We start from the raw sequence: 26,880 nt of genomic DNA, 5'->3' as shown, positions 1-26,880 counted from the left end.
CTGGGTGGCTCGGCAGCTGCAGCGCCCTCTGCAAGCTCCTGCCTGGGCTCCCCCAGGGTCTGCGGGCTCTGCTCCCACCCAGCCCTGCAGCAGAGCCCGACCCAGGACTTCTGCAGCCATAAATCTACCTGTTCCACAGGGGAGAGAGGCAGAGAGAAAGGAGACTTTTGTACCGGGGAGAAATTTGTGTTTCTCTGAGAACGTTACATTCATGGAAAACATAAACCAACTGTCGTCAAAGTCGTCTGAGCTCAGGAAATGGAGCGGCCGGGAGAAGGCTGCCATGTGGCCGGATGTTATGTATTTCTAATTAGTGCTATACATCTTTCAGCAGCGAGTGTCCTTTTGCTGGGAAACACAACGCGCTGCCCTTGTTATTGTAACTGTCAGAGAGTGCTTAAACAGATAATCTCCAGGAAAAGTGATAAACACATCCCCTCTCCCACTAGGGTGTGCAAAACAGCGGTGCCAAACCTTTATTAGGGCAAAGCAACCAACCACAGGAAATGGGAATGGGAAAAGAGCAAGGGGCAGCCGCCTACGAGGAGAGGGATTCGCTGGAGGAAGCTTCTCGTGGCTGCTCGAGTGCCATGCGCCGAAGGAAATCCTGCGAGGGACAATCGGGGCACAGCGAGCACAGGACACGTGGGCAGGGCCAGGGAGTGAGGGCTCCCAGCTGCTGTGCTCTGAGCGTGCCCCCAGTTTGGGTGGAAGGGAAGCCACAGCAACCCCTGAGCTTACAAAGCAAGCCGTGGACATGCTCCTCCATGCACCCATCCCAGCTAACAAAACACAAGGAACGCTGAACCTTCCACAGTTAAAACAATCCCAGCCAACAAATCTCAAAGGAGACCAGATTCCTTTGATCCAAGCAACCAGACCGCTGCAGCCAAGGGTCAGGAGGGCTCCGGTGGGACAGCGTCCATGCTGGCCTCTCCATCCTCACCTGAGCTGTGGCTCCAGGTGGGGAAGCCCGGAGCAGTGCTGGCAGCAGGTGATCCCAGTGCTGGCAGAGCAGCAAGGATGTGCTCTCCTCCCAGGGAACAACAGCTGGAGCCACCTCTCCTGGTGACAGGGTGAAGGACTGTATGGGAAGGCACTCAAAAGAACGAAGAGTTCTATGGACACAATCCCAAGGATGACATAACGGGCTGGCCAGGGGACACAGGAACCGCAGGAGCTCGGTGAGCACAGGGCTGGGGGCGAAGGCACCCGGCTGATGTGTCAGCACATCAACTCTGGAGGCACAGACAACTGATTCACCAGCTGCCTGCTGCCCTGAGAGGAAGAGACCCGGGCTGCTGGGCTGCTCACCTCGGAGCTGACACCACCTGAAGGCAATTCCTTTGCTCCCTCAGACACAGCTTTCCCCCTGAGTCACTCCCTGCCAGACACAGCCCTGGCACAGCCACAGGGCAGCCCCCCGGGCTGGGGCTGTCTGCAGGAAATGGGTGAGGAGAGCCCTGCTGCCGGCCCGGGCTGGTGGAGACCGCACACAACCACGGGAATACAAAGCAGGAAAAGTCAGGGGATGCTCACAGCTGTGGGGCATTTCCCCGACACCCCCTGGCAGGGGACCTGTGAGTCACTGGCACTCCCAGCTCTGGGAACTGGCGAGTCACACACGCACTCATCTGCCCCCGAGAGAGAGCCTGGGAACCTGGAGGCACTGCTCAGCCCTGGCTGACACCCTGGGAATGGTGGGCAGCTTTCCTGGAAGCACGGACGCTCCCCGACTCTGAGCAAACACAATGGCAGCCCCGGCCTGCCCAGCACTGCGGCCGAGCTGAGCATCACCACCTGCAGCACACGGGGCTGGAGCCCTCCCAAAGCAACCTCTGGATTTTAGCAATAACCTGGATGCCCCCAATCCGCCTCCCTGCCCGGATGTCTCCCCGTGGAGAGGCAGCAAGGTCCAGGGAGGGTCTCGGTCGCAGCAGCAGCACCGGGGAACTCGCTGCACGTGTTCCCAGAGCAGCTGGGGCCGCCCAGGAGCCAGCAGCTCCCTCTGCAACCCTGACTTGTCCGAGGGAGGGAAGGAGGGAGGCCTAGGAGGTGAGGAATGCCGGGGGCCTGGGGAGGATGGAGCAGCTCTCCCTGTGGAAGCCATTAGATATTCAACACTTCATTTGTTTCCAGCCGTCCTGGACTGCAGCGCTGGGCTCTTAGGACGGGAGGCTCTTCTCTGACGTAACCAGGAAGCAGCTGCAAAATTAAGGAATCCCTCATGACATCATAAAAAGGGTCGATGGTTTACAGGGGAAGGTATAAAAATTAATGACATATTCCCACCCGAAGCAGAGAGGCTGCCCAGGAGCCACAGGGGAAGCCATGCTCTGCCCAACACCAAGGGGCTGCCTGCCCCAGACAGCTCTGTGCTGCCAGCTCCCTTTGGCTGATCCAGGAGCTTTTCTCTGGCTCTGATCTAAGCCCAGGCAGGGCTGGATCCTTGCACCTGGGGTGCGATAACCAGCTCAGTATATCCTTCCTGACCCTGATGAACAAAGCTGTAGGGAATGACTTTAGGGACAGCTTTCTTGTGTACTCGGGGCTGGCCAGGAGTCAACGACAAAAAACATCATTGTGAAGCGACTATTAATAATACTAACTTAATAAGAAGTTATTAATTTCCACAGGGAAAGCAGACACGTGCACAGACTGTCCACAACGCCCCAATTTCTGCGGCTCTGGAAGACCAACGGGACCTGCAAGAGGAGGCAATGGCAGTGGCACAATGTCCCTCCCCACCACACAACCCGGGCTAGGTCAGAAAGAATGACATGAGCCTTGAGGACAAGCACAAAGCCATTTCCACTTGAAAAGGGAAAAGGATAGTGGTTTAAAATTAACTACAGCCTTTTCCAGGAAATATCAGTGGAAAGAAGCAGCCATTTTTAGAACTGTTATTCTCAGAAATTTCCTGAAAAGACCCATCAGTCAAAACACAGATTGAAGCCATTTCCACTTGCACTAAGCAGCACTTTGGAGCTCTCCCTACACGCTTGGGGTGCTTGACCCAGCCAGCAAGGTCAGGATCCTCTGCTCCCCTGACCCCAGCAAGGCTGTGGAAGTCAGTTTGGGACGTGGGACAGCCCACACAGAGTCAGAAACACTCCCCCTGCCCGGGGAGGCACATCCATCCCAGTTGTCACCAGTCACATTTGCACTGACACACGCCAGTTCCCGACCACCACAGCCGGAGCAAAGGCACGTCCAGGCTCATCCATGCTGGCAGACCTGGAGAACTGCCAGAGAAACTCCCACTTCTCAGCGCTGCCCTCACCGGAGCGGCTCCGAGCGCGGGAGCTGACGCTGGCACTTGTGACACCGGCACAGCAAAGCCTTCGCGGCACATCCCCAGAGCCACGGGTTCTGCTGCCAACAACCGACAGCAACGTGAATTTGACCCGTCTGGCAGCTAAAAGGCTGGCAAATCCAAATGTATGTAACTCCTGGCTGGCTCATAAGGAAGCGTGTCCCTTCAAGCTGGCGTGCCGGCTCATCAGCATATCTATAGCTCCAGACCAGCCTGGCACCAGCTGTCTCCTCCTGTGGAGGGAATATTTGCCATAAAATGCACAAGCAGGATGCGACTGAGGATGCTGCAAAGGCAGAAAGGCCCAAAGGCGAGCAGGGTGTTCAGATGAAACAGGGAATGCTGCATGAAAGAAGAAAAAAAATCATGGCTGATAGAAATGAAGAAGGGTTTTAGGGGCACTGCAATGATGCAGAATGAAGAAAGAGAAGCCCTGATGGCCTATCCTCTGTCTGCACAGATCTTTTTGAAGATGGCAGGGCTATGAACCTCACCAGAAGAGCCAGTGAGGAGCTGGGGAGCCCAGCTGGGTTACACAGCAGTACAGCAAGAGCTTCCAGCATCCCCCCAGGGGCCGTGTGTGCCCAGCCATAACTGTGTCGGATGCTATTTACAACAGGGAGGAGGTGTGGACAGGACTTCCCAAGAGATTTCCTCCAGCCCTGAGGGAAGTTTTACCAGGACAAATAACAGCAGTAAATAACAGGCAGCATTTTGCACCCCTCAAGCTCTTGCTGGGGGTGGGCATGTCCTTGACAGCAAAATGTGAGCAGACAGCCTGGAACTGCTTTCCTCGGGTGTGAACCTGGGTGAGCACTTCCAGCCTGCAGTTAAAGCTCATGAGAGCAAGTGCCTGCAAGACAGGAGCATTCAGAGAAAGGAGCCTTTGATGGGGCAGGAACAGCAGAGTGTGGAGCTTCCATTTCAGCACATTCCCTCCTCTGCTGCTCGTCTTCTGACGGCTTCCTGAGGGCCCATTGTGGCGCTTTGCAAAGCAAATGCCAAAACACGACGTGAAATCCGTGCCCTCCTCCCTGCTCTTGGGAAGCAGGAAATCCCAGGGTCCTCATCAAACGCTGGCAAACCTGAGCTGCCTCCTCACCTCCCACTCCAGCCCCACCTGGTCCCTCCAGCCTCCCTGGCTGATGGCAGTGGCACCCCCAACCCAGGACACCCCACCAAGAGGGGCATAGCCCAGGCACTCTGCCTGCAGTGATTCTTACCTAACAATTTCCATTGTAAGGCCCTGGTTTCAGTTCCTAAGAACTTTGCCAAACTTTAACCATTTAGGCTGCAATCCTTCATGCCAAAAGCTTTCTTCGAGCTAAATTTATTGGGAAAAATTTCAACTACAAAGGTTCAGCCATTTGCCAGAATGAGGTTAGGGAAAATATATTGTTCTTCTCGAGTTAAAAATTCTTTGACCATTTCAGCAAAATCCCTAGCACCTTCACACTTGGAGCAGGAACCAGAAGTTTGGCAGGGGACAGCGGAGGGGTCTGGGTGTGCCTTCTGCCACCCCCATCCTGCTTTGCCATGGCGGGGACCTATGGAAATCTGGGTGCTCGCTGTCACACAGCTCTCTCATGCCACTCCAACCAAAGCAGCAGCTGCTTCACCTGCTTGGACAGAAGAATAAACCAAGCCAGGTGAGGCACTGGAGAGGGAAAAGCAGGTGGAAAAGGGGGCTGAAGCAGCACAAGTGAGTCACAGCACAGCAGCTCCTTCTCCAGCCCCCTCACTGCTCTGCTGGCACCATCAGCGGCTGCTGTCCCCAGAGGATCCCAGCCCCACACACGCAGCGTTCCTGCCGTGGCAGGGGCTTGTGTGGTGCATCCAGATTTACGTGCCAGCCAAGGATCCCAGATGAGGTCAGCCTGGTTCCATGGGGGAGCTCGCTTTTCTGAAAACTATGGAAATTACACATGCAAAAGACTCTCAGGACACCAGACTTGGAGGCATCTATGCAGCTTCGAGTCAGCTCCGTCACACTTACTCACCATAAAGCCGTCCTAGCGACACATCACTTTTTCTCCCCTCAAGGTACAATTTTCAGTCAACACAGAAAATTAACGGGCAGCAGAGACCCTCCTGCAGAGCGTTCTGATGTGCTGAAATGTGCACGTGTTCAGTGAGGCTCAGGGCTGCAGGACAAGGTCATGGTTTGGAGGATTAAGATGGAGAACTTGATTCCATTCTTTGCCCTGGTCCTGAACTTTCAGGGAGATCCAGAAGTCCCCTTAACTCCTTCCAATGTGTGTGCTCAACGATTTTTGTGTCCCTCACTTGTTGGCTGGCTGGTGATATGGATGGGATGGAATTTGCAGACACTGGGCAACTCTGCTTTGAGCAGGATCAAAGGCAGCTACTGAAGGATCGTGTTTCCAGAACTCCATCTCCTGCATCTCAAGGTGGGCAGTCAAAGGACTGGAAAATCTGGTATTTTCCTTAAGCTCAGCCCCCCATCAGTACCTGCTAGAGGCACCATGAAAAAAGGCACCCAAACCCAAGCTTTGAGCACACACCAGTGAGTTTACCCCATCTAATTATCTGGACCTTGTAGCTTTTCCTACACTCCATGCGGCACCGAGCACGACGGTAACACTGAATCAGTGGCTTCTCTGGAAAACTCCCATGAGAATGGAAAGAAATTTTACAAAGCAAAAGGAAAACAGGAAAATTGAGCCTGGGATCTCTTTGTCCTCTCATCATCTTGTCTACCACAGGAGGCTTTGTGTGCCTTACACCACGCCACAAGCGCCACTGGGCACAGCCTTCGAGGCTCGCTCTGCTTGGAAACGACCCCTCAAAATGCTCCTCGTGAGGATACAGCCAGACCCACCCACCAGACCTCTGGTGGTGATCAAGGGCTGTGGTCTTCTGTGGAAATTTGGAAGAAATTCAGCTGCGAGTGGTGCCACGCAAAGGGAGGTTCTCAGGTGTCAAGCGAGCGATTCCCTGCGGGAAGGGCCGTGACCACAGGCACAAACCCACAGCACGCAGAGAAACCATTCCAGGAAGTTCAACATCCGAGCCCCCCTGCTAGAAAATACGATCTCAGTGCTCCAACAACTCACAAGGAGCCGGAGCCTCGGGTCCCGACGCACGTGCGGGCTCACGCAGGCGATGGAGCCGCCGCCACGGCGCTCAGGAACTAAAGAGCCTGAACCCTCCACATTCATTAACAAGGATAAGACATCACACTTTGACGCCAAATTCCTCTTTTCCCCCGTGATCTGAGACAGGATTGGCACAACTGGGATATTCCCTGCAGCTACTGTTGCTGCAGCATTCCCAGCGTGGCGATCCAGAGGAAAAAGCTGTGCTGGGGGTCGGTGGGCTTGCCTTGGGGTGCCCCAGCACCCCTTTTGTTTGCTGCTGTGTCTCCTGGCAGGAGGACACGAGGGAGCTGCGGGCTCCAGCGCCGTTTCCTGCAGAGATTTGAAAACCTGTTGCAGTTCCAAAGCGAGCTTCGATTTCACTGTGACCAGCAGCTCGGAGACTCATAGTTACTATACAGCCGAATAAAATATTTTTTCATAAATTTAACGCCAGCATGTCTGTGTTTGGAAACTTTGAAAATCCATGTTGTATGGTTTACTGCACTGGAAAAGGTGCCAACAGAGTTTCAAAGGAAGGGAAGTGTATAACTGTTTCCTTTCAAATGTATTTTCCAATGGGATCCATTGAGGGAAAAGGCTGGAACTAACTAAAACATTATTAAAAACTGTTATGAAAAGAGACAGAGAGATGGAAAAAGATAGACAAAAACTCCAATACACAGCCGAAAGGGAGGGAGGGAGACAGGCGGCAAGAAAGGGGATATGGGCAGAAAGACACTTTGGGTGGGGAAAACGGGGCGAGACGGGGAGTTTTAACTGGCAGTCGCCCTTCGTGGTTTCATATTGTTGCAGATCAATTGATCAGGATTTCAAGTGCTGCTGGCCCGGTGGCACAAGGCGAACCACAGAGCTGGCTGCAAGCGCAGCCCTTGCGAACTGCTGACCTTCAGTTTTCAAACCAAAAATATTCCTTGGGAAACGGCTACACCAGGTCCCCAGCCCCGAGGCTGCCAAGCGAAAAACAAGCACTACGGACCTGAAGGAACGCCCCGAGTAACTGACACCAAAGCAACAAGCAGGGCTAGTAGCCTGAAGTAACTCCCTGGTGTGATTCAACCGGCAGGAACCGCGCGTGACATGTGCGCGGAGGGGCTTGGCTCTCCCGTCCTCCCGGAGCGGGGAGTTCTCCAATCACCCTCCGTCGGGATGAGCGTCGGCCCTCAAGCCGCTCCCGCTCCGCTGGCCACGCTCAAGCTGCTCCAACCGAGCCTATAAATACCAAAGCCATCGGGTCCATATAGTGCAGTCACAGCCTGATTCCAAAACCACCGCTCCGGCTCCAGGCGCAGCCCTGGGTTTGCTGCCCTGCGAGGGAAGGGGGAGCCGAGAGGGGCTGAGAACTCGTGTTTTGTCAAAGATTTCAGTGCCCTGGCCATCGGGAGGCTGCCAGGGTCGGGGCTGGATCTCTGTTGCTCTGCCAGGCTTCAAAGAGCCGGGCTGGGGGTGGGCAGAGCTCGGCGCGCGCCTGCAGAGCTCCAGGCCTGTGGTTCCACGGGGTGTAGTAACCCTGGGCTGTAGCACACATGTCGAGGGATGAGGGGAAAAAAATAAACAGACAGACAAAAGAATGAGGATGCTCTGCCAATTCCAATTGTGCAGCTTTTATTTTAAATGCTTATCAAGCTGAGAAAGAGCAGAGTTCTTGGAAAACAAGGTTTCCTTTCTTCCCATGCCAGTGTCAAACACCCTCAAGGACGGGTACAGCACGGGCGCTCGCTGCTGGCTGCCCTCTCCGCAGCCGCCATCCCGTCCCGTCCCACCCGCCTCGGGAAGGGTTTCCAGCTCACAGCCCTGGTGTTTCTGGTAAAAAGATCTCTTTGTGACTTTTTTTTTTCTTTAAAAAAAAAATATATATATATTAAAAAATAATAATAATAATAAAAAAAATATATATATGATTTTTTTTTTCCTTAATCTCCAATCTGGCTGGGTTCAAATTATGGCCAATTACCCACCAACACTTCTCGCCAATAAAATAAATTTTTACGGGCCCTAATTACTGCTTTCGCCGAACCGCTCGACAGGAAGCAGAGAGGCTGCGGCTCTCCAGACGGCAGCAGACAGGAAAGCTACGGCGAGGAGCCCGCGGGTAAAGGGAGGATGGAGGGGGAGCGCGGCGCGCAGCGTGTGCCGTGCGCACGGCGCTGGCCCGGCCGTCAGGGCCCCCGTCAGCCGCTGCACCCACCACCTGTGACGCAAGGCTGCTGCTGGGGACACGAGTGACGGCCGCAGCGCCACGCCGGGATCTGCGGACGCCAGCCGGAGGGGAAATCGTGTTTGGAAAGGGCTGCATCAATCACACGTGACGGAGAGGCAGAGCCGCCTCCCATCCCGGCACTGGGGTCCCCCCCCCCCCGGCAAGCAGCGCACAGGGGAGGCGGCTTCTCAGCCCGGCGCCCACCTTTGGTTCTCTCTGTTCCAATCGCAGTTAATTGAAGGAGACACAAATAGCAGAAAGGCAGAAAATCCTTCGGAGAACGCAAAGCATCCAGCCTGCTCTCTGCTACACACACACACGCACACACGCGCGCTGCTGCCTGCCAGCTCAGCACAGCCCCAAAGGGGTTCCCGGCTGTGACAAACGAGCAGAACCCACCGGGTGACTGCAGCCCACAGCCCGTCCTGCCTGAACCCCGCTGCTCCGGGGGAAGCAGGGAGAGCAGAGCTGCTGTTCTCCGTCAGGGAACACCCTCCGTGGCAGGAAAGCCGTGGCAAAAACCACCGGCTGCTGGAGCCCTTCGCAGCGCGGCTGCCACGCAGGTATCCCGGCTCAGCTGGGGAAACGCGGCTCTGTGAGATTGATGGATTTTTTTTTTTTTCCCCCCCTTTTCTTAACCAGGATTACACTAATTTCCAAGGCTTAATGGAGTCCAGCTGTGATGGGGAGGCAGCGCTGCAGTAGTACAAAGACCTTTGCACGTTGGTGCAAACTTGTACAACGCTCAGCACACACACACACACACACACACACACACACACACAAAGCCCTATAAAAAGGATGCACTGCAGCGGGATATTTTTAGTCTTGACAATACAGCCCTAAAAATACGACTTTGCTAATACATCACTACAGAAATATTCCCAGTGTCCATTCAGGAACGGTTTAAAACATTTATTTTTGTTTCCTTTTGCAATGGTCAGAGAGGAGGGAGAAAATAGAAACTCATTGATAAGAGGAAACGAGAGAGACATGAAAAATTGAAAACTACCTAAAAGCTCATGGAGAGGTTTATTTTATTAGTTCTTAATAAATATCTTGCAGATTTCCTCAGGAAATACACCAGATCACATGTAAAATAGTTTGGTACTGATGTCAACTGTGTCAGCATATGAAATCTATTAGGGTGAAGCCACAGCAGGGTGATCAGCGTGCTGAAAAACTGCACGGCACAGAGGCGAGGGGGGGTGGGGGGAATCTCACGGCCCTTCCAAATTCTTCGAGAGGTAAAAAAGTCAGCCAAGACGCAGAGAGAGAGAAAAAAAGATCCCACATCCTGCTTTGCGCTGCCAGCAATGTGAAGTGCCCAGAGATTAATTCTATGTCTGGCCTGGAAATGTGACTTTAAAGCATCGGAGGGAGCGGGGAGGAGGAGGAGAGAGGAACGAGAAGGCCAGGAGAACCGGGACTGGCACCGTGCCACCGACCCCCCTCCCGTCCTTCCCGAGCCGTGTTTCAACGTAGACAGCAGTAAAGCCCAACAGACGGCAGCTCCCGGGGCTGCCAGGGCCTCGCACCAGCTGGGGCGCGTCTCCCGCTCCCCGTGCAGATGGGGCTGGGAGCATCACTTCCGCTGCGCCTGCTTTTAGAGCCACCCGGGCCCATGTGGCCGCCTTTGGCCGCTCTCCGCCACGGCCCCGAGCGCGCTTGGGGCCCCCCGGGCGGGACGAGCTCCGCTCCCAGCACCAGGCACGAGGGTTGTCAGCCCTTGGCTCCTCGGGCTGAAGGGTTTATGCTGTTCCCAACCCGCCTTTGGCAGCCGGAGCCTCCTTCTCCAGCCCCGTGCCATTACCCGGGGAGCAGGCGCTGCTTACGCAAGACGCCGCAGCTCCGCTCCCGGGGCCGGTGGAGAAGCACCGGGAGTTCACTGAGCCAGGGTCAGGGGGCCAGATGATCCCAGGAGGGATGGGAGAAGGGGGAATGGAGAAACTCCACGGCCAAACCCATCCCCATGGGGCATCTCCTTCCCATTCCACGGCGACACACTCCTGTCTGCTTCTCTGGGGTGGGACCTGAGAGCCTCGGGGGCAGACAAATCACTTGTGCCCTCTGTGTGACACCTACCAGCCAGCCCTAAGGCCACCACGGCCATCACCAGCCACAATGACCAGCATTAAAAATGGCCCTTCCATCAGAGATGGGCCATGTGCCTTCAGGGCTGCCACTCAGCTGGGGTTGAACTGTCCTGGTCAGTGAGGCTGGAGTGAGCATCACACAGCCTGAAGGTCACACCTGACTCCTGACTGTCACTTAGCACAGGCAGAGCCAGCTCTGCGCTGCCAAGAACCTGCTGCAAGGCACATGCAGCCTAATTAGGGAAAATAAAAGATCTCCACACCTAAACCTGCGTGTGGTCACCTCCTCAGGTACATTCAAGAGTAGAAACACAGCCTCGGCTGTGCTGCCATTCCTGATCTCAACATTAAGGCAAGAAGAGATCCCAACAACCCCCCCAGAACTGGGCACAGGATTCCCAGAGGGGCTGCAGGCTGTGAAAAGAGGAAGGCAGGATGGAGCTGGCAGGGGGATGAGCCCGTGGGGCAGCCCCTGGGAAGGAACTACCCTCACCGAGCTGGCAGGCTGCACCCAAACCTGCACGGGGCACGGGGCGGGCAGCCCTCCCTGCCTACACCTGGAAGGTTATAAAACAGCCCCACAAGCTCAATCAGGAGTTTTACAACTTCACAAAGCAGCATAATTAGGCTAATTATACACTGTTCTCTCAGAGAATTAAACAGAAATACAGTAATTGACTTGGTGCTGCTTAAAAGCATGAGGAAATCAAAGGTGCAAGGCACATTAAAGAATCAGAAATATCTCTTCAAAAGCAAAAGGACTTCCTGTCACGCTGCAAACATCTAAAGCTTCACCAAAGCCGCTGCACCTGGTGCACCTCACTCTGACTCCCTGGCACCCCTCTTTCTCCACCACCAAAGCTGGGGAGATGCAGAGAGCTGGGACAGCTGCCTCAGCACCTCCTTTCTTGTTCCAACACAGCAGGACAGACGGACACAGTGTGCCACTGCTCCATTTCCTGCCTTTCATTTTACACAGCAACGCTGCTTCTTCGTCCAAATAATGGTTGGATTCAGCGTTTGCAGAGCTGGCCGTGCCTTGGAACCACAGCAAAGCCTCTGCAACCTCACCTCACCTGTCACTGACTCTCTCCTGATTTGCTGCTTGGGCTGCTGAAGCTTGGCTCTAAAGCAGACTCAGGCTTTGTGTTTACAAACCATTTCCCCTCCATTTGTTGCCCTGAAATGAGATCCCGGTATCGCCTCGTGGAACGGCTTCAGATGTAAGGATGTGCTTGTGCGACAGGCAGACCAGGCAGGAGCCCCCAGCAAGCTCATCCAACACCCCTCGATGGGGACTTTGCTGCACTTGAGCTGGAGGGCAGGAGTGGAGAATCTGACACACCAGCAAACACTCAATTTTGCTGGAAACCTTTCCCTTCCCTGCCACAAAGCCCTGCTCAATCTTTTGCCTCCCAAGCCAACGTCTAGATTTCAGAAACCTGAACTGCCAGTGGAAATTCCCTGCAGCGCGTTGATTATTGCATCTCCTGCTGGCACTTGTGGCAAGGGGAAAAAAAAAGTCACATGGCTTTCTGGACACACGTTTCACTAAGGAGTCTTGCATCAGAGGGCAGAAGCCAGCAGCCAGGAAAATAACTCCAATTACGGTAAATAAATCCCCAAATATGTGACAATCTGCCTTTTAAACAGGAAACAGAGGGGAATAAGCAAAGGAAGACTTTGGTCTAAACATTGCTGCCACCAGCCTCAAGAGCCCGAGAGCAAGACTCTGAAGACACGTCTGGGCCAGAATTATTTTACCTGAACTTTACTGATGTGTCTCGAGTCCGAGACAGCTTCCTTCCCTGAAGGGAGAGGCGCCGACAGTTCCCAGCAACTGTGCCAACCTCCAACGCTCCCAGTGGCTCAGAGGAGAAGCCCTGGAGGGTCAGCTGCCATCTCCGGACACGTACGTGTCCCTTAGGAGGCTCAGCACAGGAAGTTGTGTGGCTCCTGAGATGAGCACTGCAGGTATCACTCCCTGAACCACTTCAACCCTTCCTCCTACTCACACATCCCAAGGTCTGGGCTGTGTCTGGACACAGGGAGCAGCAGATATCACTAAACAACAGGTTCAGTGTAAAAGCCCTTTGCCAAGGCAGTGACATCAAAGAGCCAGCTCGCTCAGGAGCCTGAGTGCAAGGCAGGCAGCAAGGGGAAGGATGGACACCATCACCCAGCCCTCCTCTGGGTTTCCTCTGCTGATTACCACTCGAAGGCAAAGCAAATACAAGCAGCAATGTGAAAGGAGGGGAAGGATAAATTAAACATCCAGTTCCTCCAAACTTAAGGCCTTGGGAAGTGTTATGTCTTAACACCACCTTGCTAAAGACAGCACTGCCCAGTCCCAGAGGGAAAAGTCACACAGCAACTGCCAAGTGCAGCTGGAGATCTCAGCACACACACCTCAGTCCACAACTGCTGTACGTCAACCAAAGCCCCAGCACCCAGAGAAAGCCAGATGTCAAACTGCTCAACTCCAGCCTCCCTGCATCAAGTGGGCTTTGCACTACAAACCGAATCCCCCAGGCAGGTGGAGGGACCTGAGGCTCTGCTCTCACTGGAGCACAGGGCTGCAGATGCTCAGTGTCCCCCAGACACAGCCCTGCAATGTGACATCTCCATCAGCCTCCTGGCTGCTTAGCCCAAAGGTGTCACAGCCCACAGCTGAAGTGTGTATTTACCACACAAAGAGGGGAATTAAGAGGAAAGGACTCAGTTCTGCTCCCCAGACTGGGAAAGATCAAGTTGCTTCTGCTGCTATCTACAGCCTGATGTTTATTAAGCTTTCTTTTGTGCCTGATTTTAAAACTCCACCGAACCAAGGCAGTTAGCTACCCACAGCACTGATTTCTAAACTCGGGCAAATGCACTGGACTCTGCATTCGACTCCCTCCACCTTTTGTAAGCTCCAACATGCAAGAATGTGGTTAGAGCTTCTTGACATTGAGATGAGGCTGCTACAGGTGATCAGAAGGTGCTTCCTCTGAGCCTCTTCTGATGCTGCAGTCACTCTTTGAGCAGAGCTGGGTCGGAGGGGCAAAAATGAGCCTGTGGCAATGGTCAGAGCTGAGGCTCTGCTGAGGGCAGACACCACCAGCCTCTGCATCATCTCTAGGGATATTTTAAGGGTTCAGGCTGCAAGCCTGAGCAGGTGTGGTCAGCAAAGTGAGACCTGCTGTGTCTAGCATGGGGCTGTGAGTACGGTGGGATGGCAGCGGAACCAGCTGCTGGTTACCACAGCACGGCCTCAGCTCAGGGCTCTGACCTGTCCTCTCCAACGGAAATGCGAAGTCCTGTACCTGATTAAGCACTTAAGACCTGTACCTGATTAAGCAAATCCCCTGCACTGACCTACAGATCTTTCCTTGTGTGTATCAAGACTCGAGCAAGACCCCCATCTCAGGCTGGTGTTGGTGTTCAAGGAGCAAGCAGGGCCATGTGCCTTAGCAAACCCTTGCACAGGCTGCAGCCCCAGCTGTGACAGCAGCTCCTCTCTGAGCCAGGCAGAGCCTCTCCAACCCCTGCAGCACTGACCTGCTCAGCTCCGGCCTGAGAACACCGGTGTGGCAAAAGCCACAGATACTGCTGTGAAGGTGCTGCTGTGAAACCTCCCTTTCTGCACCAGCCGTCGAGGTTTCCCAGCTGACACCACCTTGCACAGATAACCCGACCATGTTCCACTCCAGAAGACAGACCCAGGGCGTGCAGCACACAGCCCAGCCTGCCCCTGCCACGCTGAGCCCTCCTCACTACCCACATGAGCACAGCCCCTCTGCCAGGGCACGACTGGTAGGTTCTGTTCCTTGGCAGAGCACAGCTCACCCTGCCCAAACTGTCACTTCCCACTGGCTTTCCACTTTCCCAACGCTCAGCACTAAAGCAACGCGCTTGGCCAGACCCTCCCCGCGCCCCGACTCTGCTCGGCTCTGGGGGACGCAGCTTCATTCCTCACATGTGCTGAGGATGCACATATGGCAGCCCCCTCCCCTCTCCACTTCCACCTAAGCCCGACCTCCTAACAACCTCCGCACCGGCCCGAGAGTGCCAGAAGGCATCCAGGTGCTGCAGCCTGATGCTTCACACCCGCAGCCAGGCAAATTTGCTGGGATTTCCGGGAAGTGTCTCTGGGGTGCCCCGTGCTGCTGCACCCCCACCTCGCTTGTTCGGAATGCGGGGCCGTCGGGGAGGGGGTGTCTTGGGGAGGGGGGGCAGAGGGGAAGTTATTCTGGTGGTGGCCTATGAATAACATCCAGTGATTTATAGGAAGTATAATCCAATAATACAGTAAAATAAAACAGTGTGTCTGAGATGGGTTTGATTCCAGGAATTATAAAACAAATTATTAAAGAGAGAGAGAAAGAAAAAAGCCTCAGAGAGGCCAGATCGGAGTAAATTGGGCACAGATGGGCTGGGAGGGGGGTTTCTCTCTCTCCACTCACCGAGATGCCCCTGCCGCAAGCACGGCTTCAATTAGTCTTTTCAGAAACCAGAGTTTTATTTCCCCAAATTACAGAATTAAAAAAAAATTAAAATTCTTGGAGTGTTTGCGGTCGGGATAAAGGGATCCAAACTTCTCTGTGAGCTGGCTGTGCAGATGGCTACCAAACTGTTAAAACGGGCCACCCCACTTGGGTCCCACCCCAGCCAGAGCCCAGCATGGCCCAAAACACTGGTTAGTCACCTATGTCCCATCCTGGAAAGCACCAGCAAGTGCAAGTCTCTGCCATGTGGAGTGGCCACCTCTCTCTGTCTCCCTCCCCTAGGTGGGCATTCCTTGCTCCATGGGTTTGAAGTCTGCAAGAAGCTTTTTCCCACCTGAAGTGCTCCTGCCAGGAGGCAGCTGGGTCAGTGGGACCCTCTCTGGCTGCTTGCCTCCCTGGACAAAGCAGGAGCACACTGCCTGATGCTGAACAGCAGGAGATGCACTTCATGTGGCAATTCTTTGGCATCCTCTGCCAGCGGAAACAACAGATCCAATTCATCTCCCAGGATCTTCCCAGTGCTGCCCGGCTGCACAGGCAGCTGAGACCAGCTCCAGCGTGCCTGGTGCTGTCCCTGGGGACAAGCACAGCTCAGCTGCAGTGAGCACGGGCTCACCTGAGCCCTGGCACCCAGTGCAGGGGTCAGGTAACCACGGCAGTGACCTGCGTGGGAGGAGGATGTGAAATGCCACGTGCTGCTCACAGCTGGCTGGTTTTGAACACAGTTTAAAATACAGCACAAACAAAAAGCCACCCTGTCGGAAGAGCACACGGTGACCTTGCGGTTGGTTGGTTCATGAAAAAGTGGCAGTGGCTGGGAACAGAGACACAAAGGGCATGTCACAAATCCCAGAGGGGGACACGTGCCAGGACAGGGGTACCCCTGAGGACTCACAGGCAACCCACACCACAGCAGAACAGGAGTAAAAAGGCAAAGAGCAGCAGATATAAACTATAATGCAGGAGGTCCCAAGCTCCTGCGCTGCCCATTGCCTCACTGAAGGTCTGGGACAAACTGAGCACAATCCAAAAATGGGAGAAACTGAGGCTGAGATGGGGCAGGATTGTGTTTGGTGTAAGCCTGAGGAAGAGAGAGGGCAGGTGCTTAACACAGCATTTAATGGTTAAGTTTCTTTTTTCTTAATACATGACTCTTTACTTAGAAGTTCTTATTCAGGGGTTAAGAATTTCATGGAATTCTCCACATTGTGACTGTTATGCCAGTGACACCACACCACGACTGCCAGCACCACTGCATCTCAGCACCAGGGATTTGTTACATACCAGACACGGAGCAACAAGCACATTTACAAGCTTCTCAGAAGTAGCTGGGGCTCCAGAGGCCTGTAAATCCACAGCAGGGAAAGGAGGGAGCAGCTTTCCCTGAAGAGAACACCCCTGGACAGCAGGGAAGAGAGGCTCAGACCTCCCTCTCAGCCCCAAACCCACGGATCTCCTCCTGCTAGTGCAAACGGGGCGTCAGGCCCGTGTGATGGGAAGGACACGGCCACGCTCTGCTCCCAGCTTTGCAGGAGGAGCTCAGTAGGAGGAGATCTCCGGAGGCTGTTTGGTCCAACTGCAAAGTTAGATCCAGCTCCGTGGAGTGGACACAGCCAAGCTCTGACTACAGCCGGCTCCCCAGCAACGCCTCCTGGCAGTTTGGGATGCAGGCAGGGTGGGACTGCTCCCTGCATCCCGCCAGCCTCCCACGGGCCCACAGGGGCGGCTCGGCCCCCTGGCTCCCGCTGCTGCCCCTGCTGCTGCAGCACAGGGAGCTGACTCATGTGCTGGGAAATGGAAACCCGCACCTTCCCGACAGCGTTCCTGCCGCGCGCTCCCGCCAGGCCTCTGCCCACAGCAGCCCACGCGCCGGGGAGCGAGCCAGCGCCCTCGCTCTGCCCAGGGCACCCTGTAACCCTTCCAACATTCCTGCCTTCCTTCTCAACTCCAGAGCCTTTGCTGCTCTGCTTTTCGTTTCCATCTGCACCCAGCTCTTCCCAGCGTGGCAGCGCCGGCAGTGAGCCCAACCCGCGCTGCGCCGGCACGAGCGCTCCGAGACCACCGGGGCATTTGCGCTGACAGCGGGGTTTGCTTTGCCAACAACGCTCTCAGCGATATTTCGGGGTCACGGGAGCAAAGAGCCCTCAGGGAAATCCCCGAAGGGCCCTTGGCATCAGATGGCAGCCGTGGTGCCATCCGAGCTGCAGGCATTCCACCAGCGCTGCCACCTGCTCCGCACGCAGCCCGCGGGCCCCGGCAGGAACAGGTTTGCTTTCTCCAGAGATCCGAAAGCTGGGAGCAGCTGGCAGCTACCCACACGGGAGGCAGAAAACTCTGAGAATACTTATTTTTGGTGAGATAAAAAACACTCCCTCCATCACTCACACACATCCACGGCTCGGCTGTGGATGGACGAGCACAGCCCAGTGGTTTGAGAGCTGGGATTGCTTCCAGCTCTGCCACTGGGGCTTGCCATCCATCCCAGACAAATCTCATCCTCTGCTTCCCACCCGCTCCTGTCTGTGGCACAGACACCGCTATTAATTCACCTACCAGGGGGGTTATTAATATTTTGAATACAATAATTACTGTCACACAGAGGCATTTGCTTATCATCACATAATACTTTGCGGCTCAAAGATAAACACGCCATCGCTGGCTGGCATCTGGCAGGCAGGAGGGCACGGCTGCCTCGCCAGTGGGATTGACAGCTCCCTCCAGGAGGAGAGAGTGTGCAAGACAGGCACAGCACACAGGAGCCACTTCCCAGCCCTCCAGCCGGTGCCAGTTTGCTCCATCAGATGACCTTGGCCTGACCAGTGGCCAACTGGCTCACGAGGGAGGGATCTTCCAGCAGCAGCTCTCTGGGGCACAGCCTGATCACCCAGACGCTGGCCTCAGCTGAAATCCATCAGCTGGAGGCTTTCATCTTTGGGATCTAAATCCCAAGGTCATTAGGATGTGAAATGCTGCTTCCTCCCACCCTGCTCCCAAACTCATGGCTCAGGCAGACCTGGTACCTGCTGCCGAGTGCATGTTGGAGGGGACAATCCCTGGAAGCATCATTTTAAACTCAGTGAAGAGGCTCTGGTTTGGTGGAGTCTCTGGTGCCCAGCATATTAAACTTGTCAGTGGTAGAGACCATCCAGGCTGCTGGGTGGATGGAGGAAAGGAGAGGAGGAGAGTAATGAACACTAGATCTGTGCTGTTCTCTGCTTTAACATGGGGCACAGGCTCCAGCCCGGTGTTTCGGAGAGTGCCAACCCACCTGCATGGACACAGGCAGCCACAGCCAACAGCTGCGGCCTCTGGGACCGTCCCAGCCCTCCTGGTGCCAGCACAGGCACTGAGCAGAGCCCAGCTTAAACGCTGGGAAGGCAGAGCCATAAAGCAGCATATTCCTTCTGTGCTGATGACTCAGGCTCCAGGGGGATGCGATGCCTCCTCGCTCCTCAGACACCTCAGCCAGCTCCAAAGGCCCAGCCAAGGTCCCTTTGTGTTGACACCCACAGACATCCAAGCACCACTCCCACCTCCCCATCTGGTGTGTCCCACACCCTTCTCCACGTGGGGAGTGGCTGATCCCCATCCAGTTTCCCCTCCAGCTGCACGCGGTACCTTTGGGCTGGGAGTTGTACACTGCAAACATGTTGATGGCCATGAGCTGGAGCATGCGGGTGCTTCCGATGGGAGGGGGGCTGTGCTGCAGCAGCACCTGGAACTCCCTCAGGACCTCCTCGGCCACCGCAGGGAACGTCTCCATCCTGCAGACAGAGAGAGAGGCTGGAGAGAGCAGGCTGTGTCCTGGGATGTGGGGTGGGAGGTGGGCACGGCTCAGCTCGTGTCACATCCCCTGGGGAAGGGGGAATCCCTGGGGTGCTGTCTCCCAGCCAGGAGCTGCGGGGAATGAAGGTGCAGGCTGCTTCCTTAGAGAGGGCAGTGAGGGATCGCTCTGTGACCGACAGGCAGCATTCTTTTGGCAGGAAAACACGGCCTTTATGAGTCATTTCTGACCAACCATTTTTTTCTACTGACTTCTACCAATCTGGGAGAGGTGCCAAGGGGCCAGCAGCTCACTTGGACCAGGAGCAGCCCATGGGACTCCCAAGGCTGCAGCAAAACGCACACACTGGTGCCACATTGCGGATGTGGCAATTCCAGTGCACTGAATGCTGGCCAGAGCGTGCTTCCTCCACAACTCCTCGCTGCAACATCGGATCGCGTGGCACCGAGCCCCGTCCCCTCCCCAGGCTACACGCTCCCTGTGATTGAGCCCCTAAACTTCATCACTTCGAGCCCCACAGGACAGGGACTCTCTGACTCGTGGAGCTGCTGACAGTGTCAAAGCTGGAGCGGGTCCCCGCAGCCGCAGCGCCGCTGTCGCGCGTCAGGACACAGCAGCCCGCGGCTGCGGGGCCACGGCTGGGGATGGGGTGAGCTTTCAACACCACTCACAAGCGCCCATGGAAATCTGACACCTTTATCCTGCTCCTCGTAGCTGAGGGAATTAGCTGAGGTCACTTATCAGAGCTGCTGGATCTTCGGCAACCCCCCAGCTGAAGCGGGGTGAAAAATTGAAATTACAGCAAAGAGCACAGTCAAACCCCAAAAATGACCGAGGTGCGGTTGCCCACAACAGTCCCCACGTGGTTTCCCAAGAAGATGATTTTCTAACCAAGAAGTTGCCCAAAACCTTGGGAACTACTGAGGGGGGAGGTGCTCCTGTCCCACTGCCTCTTCTGCAGGGTTTGCTGTATTGACTCTTGCTCCTACACTAGAAAAAGCCACAGCCAGACCCAGCAGACTGTGTATCTCCCAGAAAGCGCCCACACCACTTATCCGCGGCATTATCAAGTGCCCACACGGGAGTGAGGGAGCCAAAACCCACAGAGGGTGAGGCATCTGGAGCTGGGGCAGGCAACCTCGGGGGCCTCCATAGCAATTTCCTCTATCTGCCCCCCAAGAGATTCAGATCTTGTGATATCACCACAGGCTGGATTAATGAGCCACTTCTGGTAACCCACATGGGCAATTCCGCTGGGCTTCCCCAGCACACTTCAGGACTGTGACAACTTTATTTTTAAAGACAGAAATGGCTTTCTTCTTAGCCATATTTCATGGGTGCTTTTCATCGCCTGGGTGTGCCTACCAGCAGGGTACCCTCACCCTGGGCACTGTTTGCTGGAGCAGTTCAAAGTCTCTGTTACCTTCTCAAAAACACAGGCTGGAACAAATAAGTCTCCTTGTACTTTGTAGCTGCGCAGAATGGAGCAGCTCTGTCAGTACAAATTCACTGCTTTCCCTGCAAAATGCAACTTCCCTGGATTTGGGGCGCAGCCAGAGAATTAGAGCAAACTGATTGCTTCTAAAGACTTCCTAATTTTGAGAGATCTCAGACCACATCCAGTGTATCCAGCGACATCCTCCTAGGGCAGACAGCACTCTGGGGATGGAGGAGCCCTTTGCAGGATGGGTTGTTGCTGAGGAGATGAAGATTATTGCCATGGAACAACAACAAGAAGGAGCGAGGGCTTCCTCAGCTCCACCACCTGCGCTTTGATACCACAGCACATCTGGAACAGCACGCAGTAACCCCACTGAGCTCAGAACCAGCCGGTCAGGAGCCGAGCGGAAGCTTTTAATAAATTGCTTACCTGTGGTTTTAGGAGCAAGAGTCCAATTAGGACAACATCATCTTTTCCATATTTTTTCCAAATAAATCACCAAAGATCCTGCCCAAAAAGGACTTGGCAATTCCTCACCTTTTACCTATTTTAAGCACGGAAGCTGTTTAGCAGGGCTGGACGATTTTCTCTTCCTGTGTCATGGTATTACTTTTCTAGTTCCCTTCTAAGGCATATTGTACCATTAAACATACTTGGGTTTTCTAAATGACTGTCCTGGGAAGCAACCGCCTGAAAACGCTGCATCTTAATTTCACAAAAGTCTCAGGAGCCAAATGTGCAACTGATCTCTGCTACATCCCCATTAATCCCCTGCTGGCATCCGTTCAACCGGAGCTCGACCGCCAGCGCGGCCCCACCGCGCCAGGGACCGGCAGCTCCCCGGATGCTCTGCCCTCCGGCACAGACCCTGCGCTTCCCGAACCTTCTGTGGGCTCTGGCACTTCTCCTCCTCTTTTCCTGCACCCAGCTCCGTCTCCTCGCTGCAGGCTGGCCTTGTGACTCAGGGAGAGCTCAGCAGTGACCCTCAGGCACTTGGATCTCCAACAAATCACCAGCCCCTGCTTGGCTGTTTTTTGTGAAGGGTCCGCAGTGCCCCTCCTGAGCGGTGAGCCCTGTAAGCACCGGACACAGCAAGCGCTGAGGTGCTGCTGTGTGGCAGGATCTGAGCTGTTCCCAGCAGGGACAAGCTGTCACTTTGCACCCACACAGACTGGAAAAGGCCTCTCAGCCCTGTGACTTGTAGCCAGCAGTCCCACAGGAGAATGAAGGAGCCAACAGAGCTGAGGAGACTCTGGTTGCTTCCGAGGCACTGGCAGGCTCAAGCAGAGACCAGCACTGCCAGAGACCCACACGGGGTCTGTCCTCACCAGCTGCTCCCACACCGAGGGCCAGTCCGGATCTGGAGAAGAGGCAGCTCCACAGGAAGCCCATCAGCTGTGAGGCTGAGCTCTGCCCTCAGGGTCACAAGGATGTCCCCTGGGCTGGGAGCTCAGCCCAGGCCAGGATCAGGGCTTGCTTTGCTTCAAGGGGAGCTGTTCAGTTACTTGAAACCCATTTCTGATAGCCACTGCTGAGGGCACTTTGTACAAACCAGTTCCCACAGCCAGGGCAGCTCTCAGCTGTGGGGCTTGCACTGAAATAGCAGCGAGGAGATGAAGGGCAAGGCTTGTTTTGGCACACTCTGGATGGCAGCTTCCAGCCACCACGTGGATCTTCCTCGATGGCTTTGTGATCATCACAGGCAACAGCCACTGAGAGCCCCAGGAGCCACTGGGTGAGAGGGGGTTAAACCCAGAAATTCAAGGGGAGGGGAGCACAGTTAGGTGATGGGGGAGAGAGAGAACAGCCTCTAGTCCCTCCTGTGTGTGTGAACCACCTGAGCTCAGCTTCTGCCAGAGGGTCCTGGTGCACGGGCAGGAATTGGCCTTGGGGTGGGGGAAAGGAAAAGCCCAAGCTCCAGCCAGTGTGGATTGGAGGGCGGGTAAGGAGAATAAGAACCAGGAGGCCAGGCCTGCAAGAATTCACACCCTGTGCCCTCAGCTCCAAACACAGCTTAGTTGCTAACAATATTAAATTCCAAAAAGACTTGTAATGTAGGAAAATAAAATAAACATCCTGCACACTTACCCAATCCTGGTAAACAGCTTCCCATGGGCATGGAGAAAACTGAGGATGAACCTTTTGTTCAGCTGCATGGGAAAAAAAAAAAGAGGGGGGGAAAAAAAAAAAAGAGAGAGAGAGAGAGAAAACAATTAAACTCTCTCCTATTTCCTGTGAATTAAGAATGTCCCCAGTGACAGAAGAACCTGGCCTGGATGCTGGGGGTGGCACTGGAGATGAGAACCAAATGGACATGCCCAAACTCTTACAAACATCATGCACAGAGGCAGAGGCAAGTGCCAAACAGCTGGAGCTGGAAGTGGAGCTGGGAGAGGCGGTGGAGACACAGCACCCTCTGCCGGGTCCTGTGATCCTGCACAGGGCTGCTGAGCCCCGGGAGCCCAAACCCCGCACCCCGGGCACCCCAAACCCAACACCTGCACCCCCAAATCCGATACCTGTACCCCCGGCACTCCAAACCCGACACCTGCACCGCAGGAACCCAGATCTGATAACTGCACCCCAGGCACCACTAGGCAAAGCTCTCCTCCCTCCTGTCGCACCGACTCAAAACAGCACAGCCCTTTAAGGGGTTCTGGAAAAGAAGTCTCCAAAGGCAGCATTCCCGTGGATGGAAAAACACAATCCCACAACCACCAGCAGCAGGCTGTCCCGTGCTCCCCACTGTGTCAGAGGCAGAGCAGCTGCTGGACAAGGCAGAGAGGGAGCAGGATGTCCTCCCCAGCACTTTCCTGCAGAGCAGCCGGCACAGAGAGCTCAGCAGCAGCACTCACACTTGTTTGTGCCCTGCCAGGAGCAGCTTCCAGGAGCAGGGGAGGATTGGGGTGATGCTGCACCCCCTCGTTTATCTGGTGTTAGAGACAGTGTTCAGATGTGCCAGCAGAGCCTCTGAGACCCTGCAGTTTGAACAGCTACTCAACTGCCCAGAGAAGCTGTGGGTGTCCCACTCCTGGAAGTGGTCAAGGCCAGGTTGGATGAGGCTCTGAGCCATCTGCTCTAGTGCAAGCTGTCCCAGCCCATTGCAGGGGGGCTGGAACTAGATGGTCTTTAAGGTCCCTTCCTACCCAAACCATTCCACAATTCTGTGGACATGGAGCTAAGGGGACACTGGGGAGCTGGCTGTAGCACATGGTGTGAAAGCAGCTTCCTGCCCTGCTTTGGTCCCCTGACTCCAAAACCTGACTTGAATAATTACTTACTACTGCTCCAGGCCACCTCTGCTTGCTCAGCACAGCTCCAGGCTTTTCCCAGTCCTTATCTACAGGGCTCTGAGGAGCTGTTGGTGGGTAAGCACTCCCTCAGCCTGGCCCTGGGGGTGGCTGTGTCACAGCAGGATGGACTGGCCTCGCTTTTACCTTCCCCAGAGCAGGAGGTTTTCCTCTCCCGCCCATGCCTGCACAGCCTCAGCACGCTGAGAAAAGCCAGGCCCCGAGTGCTGCGAGGGAGACGCTGACCAGGAGCGACCCAGAGCAGCACCACGCTGCTCCAATCCACCCAGGGCTTTTACAGCTCCAACTCCTCCACTTCCACTCACAGAGTGAGGATAAGATCACCTGGCAGGGCCGTGGCAGTGCCCAGCCAGGAGCTGGGCACATGCCAGAGGACACAGGGCAGGCGCTGACCAGTGCCCCCTGAGCTCTCTGCCAGGTCTGGCTGCAGGGGACAGTTGTCACTGGCATCCCAGCTCTGGTGCCACCTCCCACCCCCATTTGCTGAGCCCCTGGGCTCCAGCCATGACTGATGCCAGCTGCTGTGCACCTTCAGTGAGGTGTAATTAACCCGGCTGCGTTCCCGGAGGATCCATGCAGGAGAATGATGCCCTGCTGCAGAGTCGCTCCTGGGCCATGAGCGAGTTTAAACATAAAACCTGTCTCATAAAACAAGCCAGACCAATTAAACTGGCCCCCGCAGCAAGGGGTTCTTGCTTACTCACTATTTTACTGCTGCCCTAAAGAGCCCTTTCCACTAGAACTCAACTTGATTTGCCACCATTTTATTAACTCTGCAGATGGAACCCAGAAGAGACTGGGGAATACTGGGACAGCACAGCAAAGCCCTTATTCATTCTGCCAGTGAAGTTTGGATATAGCTGATTCTTCACCTTAGGACACTCTGGTAATTGAGAGCTTGAAGGCTTTAACAGGTCCTTTTTTTTCAGCAACAGCTTGTGGAGGCAAAAAGCTGGTTTGTGACCAGCTCTGGCTGAAATCACAGACACTGACAAAGCCTAAGGAATCACAGCCCCCAGCTCAGCGCAGGAGCCTTGGTGGGGTGGTGGGCAGTGCTCTGCTCCACAGCAAGACCCTGTGCAAGAGCTGGAAGAGTTCTGCATCCTTTGAGGGGGAATATGGAAAAGAGAAGGAGCTCGTGGCCTGACCCATCTCTACCGGACAGCAACTCTCGTGGGCAGGCTGCAGGTGGGGGAAAGAAGAAATTCGGGCAGAAATTCTCCTCCGAGGCCCACATTCACCCACGGCCCCAGGAGTGCTCTGCAATCCCCACGCTTTACTGGCAGCGGGGGAAAACCAAAATTCCCCACCTTGAACGGAAAGTGACACCCAGCAGGGACATGCACAGAGTGCATCTAGAGACACCCAGCTCCAGGAGGGCTTGTCAGGACAATGGCTTCACCCCCATTTTCTCAGAGCAACTTTCATGCTCAGCCTTTTCACTCACAATCCCAAGGACTCACCAGTCACACTCCCCAGCAACCAGTACAGAACTGGGACAGAGATATGTGCTTACTTATAATTGTTTTTAAGGAAATGTGATACCTGCCTGTAGGAATGAAGCATGTTTCATGCCTCTTGCCAACTTAAATCACAACCCCAGCAAGCCCAGGCAGAGATGCCTGTGTGCCCCAGCACCATGGCATCTCGAGCAGGCACCTCACGCTGCTCTCACCACTTTTTCTCTCACAGCCTCGAGGTTTTGACGAGCTCATCGCTCAACTTTGGACCTTTCATCTTGGGGTTCACGCTAAGGCCACGGGGCTGCTTTGACTGGGCTTTTCTCTGGATGACTGTTTCCCGACTGACTCACCTGTCCCTCAGCCTCTGGGAGCCCTCCCAGCTCCTCCCACCAAACTCAGCTTCCCACGAGAGAGGGAAACAGCGACCTCCAAGAGCGGCCTGGCACAGAGGAGGAAATTCCATCACCTGCTGCTCTGCATTCACATGGTGGAGAGGAACGCTTCCCAAAAAGCACTGCCAGCATGCTCACTACCCTGACAGTGCTACCACGAGACTTACAACAACTTACTGCCTTCTTCTCACTGATTGTGCAGCCCAAAAGCAAAGATTTCCCAAAAAATTCCCCAAAATTTCCCAAAGATGGACCTCACGCCAATATCGGAATGCCAGACCAGGACTCCCAGTACGGTGACAGTGCTGCCCTTTGTGGGCAACGCTGCTCCTTGGGACAGGAAACCAAATTTAGATCGTCCCAGTTGCTCACTTGGGAAAAGCCCATCAAGAAAAGCTTATACAACAACAAAACTATGTCAAAAACTGGATTTTGGCCCTTCCAGCTGAAAAGAGGGCATCACCGATATGGAAGTTATGAGCATATAGTGAAGGCATTAGTTATAAAAACAAACCAGCTGTCAAGAAGAAGAAGGGGTCCCTGCACACAGTAGTGCCTGAAGCTGAAAACAGCTGTTTCAGCTGTCATGAGTCAGCATGTGCAGACAGACTAAATCCACCTGGGAAGAGGCAACCTCACCAGAGGAAGCAGGCCAGTGCTGCTTGGGGAGCACTCACACACCTCGCCGCCAACCCAAGTGGATTTGTTGCCATGGAAGGAATCAACAGTGACTAACAACTTCTCGTGGAGCAGCTAAAAGAGCAGAGATAGCAACGGGGCTGAACAGCCAGCTCAAATCTCCTGGAGGCCGCGGGGAGCGCGGTCTGACAGCAACACGGAACCGCTCGGGCAGCTTCGGGAAAGCTCTGCCTTGTCTCCAGCCAGCGGAGAGGAAAGCAACATTGAACCTCCAGATACCGCACTGACCACGCTGAAAACGGTGCCCCCGCCTCAGCAGAGCAATGCCAGGAATGCCACCGGAGAGCACCGGAAAAGGAGTGCCACGATTAGGGCTGGGAAGCGGCGCTGCTGCGCTTGAACCCTTTTGGCTCCCGGCAAGGAGCGCACGGAGCTTTGGCACCTGAGCATCAGCCCCAGCTGTGAAGGAGGCACCAAATAAGGGAAAGATTCTGGAGAAGCGACTCCTGGGGAAAAAGCGTTTCAAGTTAAAAATTGTTACTTCAGGTTTGGAAGTAAATTCCAGGATCTGGTCTTTATCAAGCGAGGCAAACTTTCTTCAACATCAGCAAAGCATCTGTGGAGCAGAAAGC

At 54.8% G+C, this 26,880-nt stretch overlaps 1 protein-coding gene across 4 annotated transcripts in view; it reads right to left on the bottom strand.

Annotated features, from left to right (window-relative positions):
- SMG6 (SMG6 nonsense mediated mRNA decay factor) overlaps positions 1 to 26,880 on the bottom strand; it is a 107,462-nt gene that overhangs the window by 59,055 nt on the left and 21,527 nt on the right. For all 4 annotated transcript variants that reach the window (XM_058422963.1, XM_040082148.1, XM_040082147.2 and 1 more), the window contains exons 9-10: positions 22,532 to 22,593; positions 18,837 to 18,982 (exon numbers count right to left, since the gene is read on the bottom strand). In XM_058422963.1, coding sequence (XP_058278946.1) covers positions 18,837 to 18,982; positions 22,532 to 22,593 — 208 coding nt within the window. The remainder of the gene's footprint in view (positions 1 to 18,836; positions 18,983 to 22,531; positions 22,594 to 26,880) is intronic.

Source organism: Hirundo rustica, chromosome 19, assembly GCF_015227805.2.
Source record: "Hirundo rustica isolate bHirRus1 chromosome 19, bHirRus1.pri.v3, whole genome shotgun sequence".
In the NCBI taxonomy this organism is placed as follows: Eukaryota; Metazoa; Chordata; class Aves; order Passeriformes; family Hirundinidae; genus Hirundo; species Hirundo rustica.
Note: the sequence above shows the minus strand (reverse complement) of the source record. Positions and strands in the feature narration are given on the sequence as shown.